An 8,818-nucleotide genomic window follows, 5' to 3' on the forward strand; every position below is an offset into this window, starting at 1 on the left:
AAGGAACAAACTCCATAAATGAATTTATGCGTTCAACCCGATTCAGAGAGAATCTAGCGCTCCACTCTTTCCAGATTAACTGTCATTAAAATTATTTCCCATGGTTTCGGTCAAAGAGTCCTCGCCGGAGCTCCCTCAAAGTCGTGTAGGAAATGGACTTTACTGCAAGGCCGAGATCGGCTGCGCTTGACTCGATCGTTCTTCAACAAATTGCGAAACAAAAGGTAACAGGCAACAGAAAAAGGCGTATGGCACATACATGATATCTATTCATTAATCACACATTTAAATCTACTTCATCATTCAAAAACTGTATACGATATACCAGTTATTTTAGAGAGTCAACGGGGCAATAAATGCAATCAAGTCAACATAATGAGTTACAGGAATATAAAAGTATCTTGCTACAGGATATCCCAAAAAAGGTTTCAACAAAGTCTGAACATCCATGAAATAATAAAAGTAAAGGCATTTAAAAGTTTATCATAACATCCAAATTATGAGCATATTTTAAGCTCATCATTGAGTTCCCCAAATTTGGAAGGGCTCTTACAAATTTGTCTCCAAAGTCTTCATAACCATTAATGGTTAATTCAACCTTCTTGCATGGTTAGAGACTTTCTCTCTAACTTAACCCTCAACTAACCCAAGGGTCTTATCAAGAACTCATGGATTTGACCCTATTTATCCTATTAACCCTTGCACAAGAGTTTATCCCTTGGGTAAAGGCTTTATCCATGGTTATCCACTAACCTAACCACAACCTTACCTCCTAAGGTAACCTTCATGTCTCCTTAGGCATTTAATGCCTCTTACATCTCCTCTCAAGCCCTCTCAAGGTGACATTTGTCAACTTGAGATTCGACTGAATCGCTCACATGGATTGATAACTTTCAATCTTAGCCCTTATTGAGATTATTCAATCTCAACCATCCATTGCCCTATTTTCCCTATAAATAGAGCCCATTCCTTCTTAAAAAAATCAAGTCTTTTGTGCATCATACTTATAATAATTTTGAGGTTAAGGAGCTCTCTTTATTTTGATTAATTAAAAACATGTGTTTGGGAAGAAGCCGAAACCTTGATTACATAGAAGGAAAAAGAAAAAGCATTAAAGTGACTAGAAATAACAGTGCCTGGACACCTAATCAAAGATCAGATCCCAGAAAAACAAAAATAGATCATAGATAAAGAGAACAACACAAGACAACCAAAGGACAAGAAAAAGACAACACTGAGATAGCACAAAGATAGCACTGAGACAACTAGATATTTCTTATGAGTTCTTCTGCATGTACCACCATCTACTTCATATTGACCGCATAGTTCTTCATATCATCGACCTCTTTTTCCTTGATGCCCACCTGTTTCCGGGTGTCGGTCCTTGTTCTCTTTTCATGACCCGTCTTCTCTGTCTTTTACTTCTCATCTTCCTTACCTTTGATCTGTTCAAATTTATTTATCAACATGTTAACATGATCAACAGTGTCCTTAAGGATCTAGAAATTTTGTGCAGCAATCGTCTTCACAGTTAATTCCATCTTATCCACCCCATTGACAAGGTCGTTCAAGTTAATTCCCAAACCTTTATCATCTCTGATTCCTTCCAGCTCCTTCACCTTCTTTTCCATTTCCAAAATTTTATTGGCCATTGCTTCAATAGCTTTAGCCTTATTAATGGTCACCATTAATTCTGACATTTTCAAAAAGAGGCTTCTCACTTATGGTTGCCCTTTTGATCATATTGAGATCAGTCTTCAATTCGCCAATTTCTTTTGCCATTTTGCTTATGACCTCACAGAAACCCTTGATACTATCATTACCTATGGCGCCTTGGCTGACATTTTGATTGGCCCGTGTTTCATCTTCCTCCTTACCCTTGTTCTGGTACATTTTTTAAACCTCAGAGTCCTGATCAGAAGAGACAATAATCTTCCTTTTCACCTTATTTATCCCTTTACTGGTCTTCTTGCTCCTCTGGGTTTGCTTCCCCATCCCCTTTCTTTTCTTACTCATTATGATTTTATCATCAAACGACTCCTCCTTAGATTCTGAGAGGTCAAACTCCATAGTAGTCCCCTTGCTCTTTCCCTTGGTCTTCCCCTTGTTGCTAAAATCTTCAAACTCACCCTCAGTTTCAGAATAAAGATTGAACCCACTATCCTCACTTTCAGTTTCATCATCCCTAATTTGTTTTCCTTTAATGATGGGTTTCTCAATAATTTTATTTTTCAACATCTTATAAACTAAAACCATTAAAATCTGGTGCAGGGCATGATCTTTTTGAGAATCCTTCTACATTTCACAAATAGTATGATCCATAGAGCATGCAAGATAGTACGAAAAACTAACCTTATCACCATGGCAAAAGTGGTTGAGCACCATGAAGTGATGCCCATAAGCCCTTGTGAATCTCTCATCTAGAGTAATGTAGCTGATGGTAGCAAACAACACAAACCTCCATGACCTACAAATGCGCTTAGGCGAATAGTAGGGATTGTCCGCCTTAACCAATTTTCTTCTTTCTCCATCTGTGATAGGAAACCTATCCACGGACTTGTTAGACATACTTCTATCTCTATAGAATTTCATACCATCTTTCACCATACCCGTAGCTTCCGCAATGACATCCTCATCCACTTGCATCCTCTAGGTACCAACAAGAATCTTACCACTCTTCCAAGTTTTTATGAATTTCTTCATGGCAGAAGGGTCTTTGCCACAAAGCCTTTCCATAAAAACATTCAAACCCCCATCTTGAAGAATCTCCCATACATCTTTGTTTTTCTTCCAATTTGAGCAAGAAGCCGGTTCAAACCTCTTTTTATTGCCCCCCATTTTATCCTCAAATTCCCAGTTCTTCCTTATCATGGCTCTGTTATTTTGTCTGCGAGCTCTATGAAAAAACCTAACAATTTTATTGTTGCTATGCAGAGCCACCCAGAATCCGTGCCAAATAAATATGATATGATAGATAAAACAAACCTCGTTGTCGTTGTGATCAATCCTCGACAAGTGAGAATAAAGCATTAGAGATTATGATTAGTTAAGGCACGTTGTTTCATTTGGATCTGATCTAGTTCTTGCAATGACTTCACCTCACACTTGAGATTACTCTCACCATAAAAGGTAATAATTTTGTCAGAGCTACAAGCCAGGTTGGTAGGCCAGTCAACACATTTGTTAGCTTCTCTATAAGCATGTGTAAAAATACATATTTCAAAGGTTTTACTTATATCCTTCACAGTTTCAATGGCATTGTGTATAGACCAATAAGGTGGGAAAACATTATTCAAGCAGTTAATAATGTTTAGAGAATCTCCTTCAACCCACAATTTTGTGGAGTTTGAATCTTTATCAAGAACCAACTCCTGATAAGCAGCAATGGCCTCCGCAACATGATTGGTTTGGTGACCTATAGGAATACATTTAATAGCTTTACATATTCCCCCTTCATCTCTTAATACCATAGCACACCCTACCTTACCAGGATTACCCTTGGAAGCACCATCAATATTGATTTTCATCCATCCTTGAGGAGGGCCTTCCCATCTCACCTCGTCTCTAGGATTAACATATATGGTTTCACTCCCCTTTAATCTCCAATTCTTAAAAATGATTTTATCCCCTTGATCTTTAGGATTCATTATTCCACATGTTATGTAGAGATTCTCCACCATATTTCTTTAAATTTTCTCAAAAATAATTTGGGCTTTTGATGCCTTATCTCTGAACACTCTATCCTTATCTCTGAACACTCTATCATTTCTCTCTTTCCATATTCCCCAACAAATATGTGGTAAAGAAAATTTCCATAGCAGATTAACTGAATTATTCCTGGAGGGGTGGAGCTAGGAATTGAAGACATCTTGGACAGCTTCAGGGAAAACTCAACTGATATTGAAATTGTCCAGGCATCTGGCCCAAATATCCACCGAGAAAGGACAATGGATAAACATGTGAGTAATGGTTTCCTCATTCTGCATACAAATCCCATGCAATCAAATTGCCCCTCCCCACCTTCCATTTCACTCCTTTGAGTATTATGTCTCTAGTTCTTGTGATATTTTTCCAGATGTTGGATCCAATTGGAATATCTTCAGCCTTGAGGAAACTATGAAGGGTCGAAAGGCTGTCTTTTGTACTTATTATCCCATATCATTTTCCACTCTCCCTTAGATTTATATCCTCTCCATATCTGCTTAGCCATGAGAAACTCATTCATATCCCTGATTCTTCTAAGACCAAGTCCACCTTTTCTTATAGGTTTGCACACCTTATCCCATGCAATCAAATTCATTCTCTTCTTTTCCTCAACCCCAGTCCAAAGAAAGGTTCTTTGGATTTTTTCAATAGCCTCTGCAAACTTAACAAGAATTCTAAAAAGACTAATGGCATAAAGAGGAATACTCTGGAGGGTTGATTTTAGAAGTTGGACCTTTCCCACTTGACTGAGCAAAGAACCTTTCCATCTAGTTAACTTCTTATGAACTTTATCCACCAGGGCACCCCAAAAGGTATCAAGAGGAACCTGACATAAAGGGAGCCCAAGATAGGAAGCAAGGAGATTCCCAATTTGGCTACCCAAAATAGCACTAATCTTTGTATGTCTTCTCTCTGGAGTATTTATGAAATAAACAAAACTTTTAGACCAATTAATCAGTTGACTAGTTGCACTCCCATATCTATCCGAAGCTTTCTTTAGGCTTCTAGAATCTTTCATAGAAGAATTACCCATAATAATTGAATCATCCACAAATTGCTGATGAGAGCACACTTGGTCTACAGATGAAGGTTTAAGACCTCTAAACTCTCCCTTCTCAACAAGATTTCCAATAAGTCAAGACTTTAGAGATGATCTTGTATAGGGAGTTACATAGACTTATAGGTCTAAAAGGATCCATGGAGACAACCCCCATCTTCTTAGGAATAAGAGCAATGAAAGTACCATTCAATTCTCTTAGAATTCTCCTGGCACCAAAGAATTCTTTCACCGCACTCAACACCTCCCTTCCAACAATATGCCAATACATTTGAAAAAAAAACATAGGGTAGCCATCTGGGCCCCGGGCCTTATTACCATCAAAAGAATTGACATCCTTCAAAATCTCATCATTAGTAGGGAGAAGTAATATAGGAATTCTGGTCAGCATCCAAGATAGAAGGTATGCAATCCAAAAGATCCCTTTGAGCTTTATGGTCAGATTCTGATCCTTAGTCAAAAAGAATTAAATAAATTAATCTTTTCAAATTAACTATTTAATAGAAGAATAAACATTAAATAAATATAAATTATTTATATAATCGCTCATAGCCAATTTTTATATGTGTATACAGATACATAAAAAGGTGTATGGTGAAGTAGGAACAGATCCAACTTTAAAACAAATAATGTTATTATCAATATTTTTATGTTTCTAAACCCCCATTCAATATAAACACAATTAAAAACAAAATGATACTACATCATAATATCTCTAAACAAAATACTTTTAATTTGGTAAATACTATAATGTAAAAATTTGACATAAAACTTAATATTAAAAAATATATTGTTAATTTTATTTTTTAATAGAATGGTCAAACACCCCAACAAACTCAAGCGACCATAACCACTCTTACCTACATCTGAATCCTAAAGAAGCCCCAGCCCATCATGCTAAACAAGAGTCAAAATTATTCATTACAATTCTTAAATAAAGAATTTGAAAAAAAGTTGAAAACACATTGCTCAAAATTATAATTTATTTATAATAAATAAAAGATAATGATATTTTGGTGCATTCTAAAAATTAAATAAAAAAAAGTCAAAAACATATTACACCTCTGTGACAGGTGGACTTTAGACGTCCCAAAAAAAATGTTGAAAATCGTGCAAAGTGCGTGGGAAGATGAAACAACGATAAATGCTTAAATGAAAGTTGATTCCCACACAATAGCGGTAAATGCGTAAATGAAACTGAGTTGGCAATATACGATTGTGGAACACTTTTAATTACTTCACGCTGCACGCCTCGGCTTTGAGCTGCTTTTCTTTATTTGTTTAAACTGCTATAAATATTTAGGGTCCCAGTGATTTCTCAATGCCCTAATCTCTCACACATATTTTTTCACGCGTTAGGGTTTGAGCATACTGCGCTTCGCTATGGCTCGCAAAAGAAGTCGATTAACCTTAGACGACTTGCCAGATTGCATTCTGCCCCTCATTCTCAGTAAAATTCCTTTCAAACAAGCAGTTCATTGTTCACTTGTCTCAAAAGGATGGAAATTTTGCTGGACATTTGCAAAAAATCTAAAATTTCCAGAGGATTTCTTTTCTTCATCGCGTAGCCCTACTGAAATCCAAAATATAATAGATCTTATTTTTGAGCGTCATTCTGGTCCGCTTGAAGTTTTCGAGCTTAACAATGTTCGATTCTGCTGTTCAAGTGACAAGATTTCTGATTGGATTCATCGCGCTGCTCTTAAAGGCGTGCAAGAGATTAAGATTGTAGAGAAGGTTTCAGAAATTTATGAAGTTCCGGCAGCCATATTTTTATGTCAAAATCTCAGATCTTTGGCTTTAAAGAATTTTCTGCTGACAAATCTACCAGACGGTTTTGGTGGCTTGGCCGACCTGACAACATTGGATCTTTGTAATGTTGATCTGAATGACAAGATCGTTGAGCTCATGTTGCAATTATGTCCAGGTTTGGAAACCTTAATCCTTAGTAACTGCAATGGACTTGAAAGATTAAAGATATGTTCAAAGAGTTTCATTGCTCTGTCTATCTCCTCTAAAATCAAAGCAATAACAGCAAGTTGTCCGCGATTAACAAGCCTTACATTATTGCTTGATAACACCGAGACGAAATTGGATTTGCCAGCATGTTTAAGCCTGTGTACAAATGCAGGACTTGAATCATTTACAGCTCTAAGAACTCTTAGAAGAATTACCTTTTTGAACGGCATTTTTTGGCGCGATGTAAAGATTCTCAAAGAATTTCCAGACTTGGAACATATGTGTGTACACAAGGGTCAATGCTCGGATGTAAGTTCTAATGGATTATTTTATATCAAATTTAGTATATCTAATTTTCCAAACAAAAGCGTGAGTGTGACAAACTGACAACCGCTTCCAGTGTAGCATTTCTAGTCAAGGCATTAAGAATACTGTACTATTCTCCATTTACGACTTTTTTGTACTTTTCGTCTATTATTTGTTAGGGTTATAATACTCCATTTGAATCTTTAATTAGAATTGTATTGTCTTGTATATTTATTTACTAATTTTGACTCAATCTCTCAAAAGTATTGATATTCTTTCTTTGATCTGATGGTGCAATGCAGACAGACTTCTTTCGGCTTGATGATGAGGCAATTTTACCGCTGGAGAATCTAAAGTGGGTTCATTTGAACATAACCTACTTTCATCACCCTGTGCATCTACTTTCCTGTCTTTTTGGAATAGCTCCGGCTTTGAAAACATTATTAATTTCCCGAAAGAAAGGATTCAATGGCGTTCGTGCTCAGGAATTTATCAATCTGGCTTGGAATCTTCAGCGACCATCTACAGAAACCAAAGTTTTCTTATCACGGTGTACTGCAAACGAAAAGATATGCGTCGACTGCGATCTTGTGAATTTCATCTGAGAGTGAGACGGAATCTTGCGGTGAAGAGGAAGATAGGGTTTATCTGGGAGATCGACGGAGAGTTTAGTTAGGGTTTGTGCTTATTATTTTTGGGGTTAATTTTACAGTTGGAAGGAAATACATTGAAGTATTTTTGTTTTGATATTACAGTTGGAAGGATGAATGGTGTTATTATACATAAATATTTATTTTGTGGAGAGGATGACTAATTGTAAAGCTATTTCTGGAATGTTTTCTCTCCAGCATTTATTGGCATAAGATTAATTCCTCCCCTTTTGCATGAGGAGAACTCCATGAGAGGTTAAAAAATAATAATTTACATGAAGTAGATAATTATAGTAGATAATTATAGGTTTTTTATTATTTGGGATGTGATGTCTTTTGTTTTCGATCAGTTGATCAGTTGATCATTTGAGTAAAAATATTTATGTTTTTATTGCTGTAGTAATTTCTAGTAATTTGTTTGTATTTTTTATTTCTAAAACAAAATCAAACCCTAATTGTAAACCAAATTGAACACTAAATATAATTAAATCCTAACCCTCATTAGATTAGGGGTTAATGTTTTCATCCTATATAGAAATGATAAACTTCAAGGAATTGAAAGCATAAGTGTAAAACTAAATAACATATAACAACTCTTACTAATTTTAAAATAATTTCAATAATTTATTTAATATAAATTATTTGATTTATAAGTTATTAAATAATTAAATAATTAATAAATATTTTATAATTTAATTTATTTTCAATTGCCCCTACGGATGTATATAGAAATAAAAATAAAATAAAATAAAGTATAGAAATAATTCTTATGTTAATTTTTGTTTGAAATAAAATGATGAGAAATTTTTGAAAAAGTACCAATTGAACTTTCAAAATTGCTAAAAATATGTCTTGAAAATATACTAAGCACCTTTCGAGTTTTAAAGCTGATATTGTTGAATAGTAAAAAAAGTTGCGGCGTTATATATTTTTTATATAATAGTAAAAAAATTAATACTCATGAATGGTAAAAAAATCGTGTTATTATATATTTTAAACATAATAGTAAAAAAATAATATAAATTAATGATATAGAGATCCTTCTCTTATTTCTCAAGACCTTTTTTCCCCTTCTTTCTTTATTAGGGTTGGTTTGTAAAAATTAATATTCTATGTATTATTAATTTTCTTAAATATTATA

General features: G+C 34.9%; 1 protein-coding gene across 1 annotated transcript; it reads left to right on the forward strand.

Moving 5' to 3' along the window:
• Positions 1–6,078: 6,078 nt before the first annotated feature.
• Positions 6,079–7,847, forward strand: LOC131870169 (F-box/FBD/LRR-repeat protein At1g13570-like). Its single transcript, XM_059215820.1, has 2 exons — positions 6,079–7,030; positions 7,330–7,847. Exons 1-2 carry the CDS (start codon positions 6,146–6,148, stop codon positions 7,630–7,632), a joined length of 1,188 nt encoding a protein of 395 aa, XP_059071803.1. The 5' UTR covers positions 6,079–6,145; the 3' UTR covers positions 7,633–7,847.
• The last annotated feature ends 971 nt before the right edge of the window (positions 7,848–8,818 follow it).

This window comes from Cryptomeria japonica, unplaced genomic scaffold (genome assembly GCF_030272615.1).
Source record: "Cryptomeria japonica unplaced genomic scaffold, Sugi_1.0 HiC_scaffold_297, whole genome shotgun sequence".
In the NCBI taxonomy this organism is placed as follows: Eukaryota; Viridiplantae; Streptophyta; class Pinopsida; order Cupressales; family Cupressaceae; genus Cryptomeria; species Cryptomeria japonica.

Excerpts from the sequence above, each read along its gene's own strand:
- LOC131870169 (XM_059215820.1), top strand. The coding sequence starts at position 6,146 with ATGGCTCGCAAAAGAAGTCGATTAACCTTAGACGACTTGCCAGATTGC. Across the intron at positions 7,031-7,329 it reads ACAAGGGTCAATGCTCGGAT|ACAGACTTCTTTCGGCTTGA; the intron begins GTAAGTTCTAAT and ends GGTGCAATGCAG.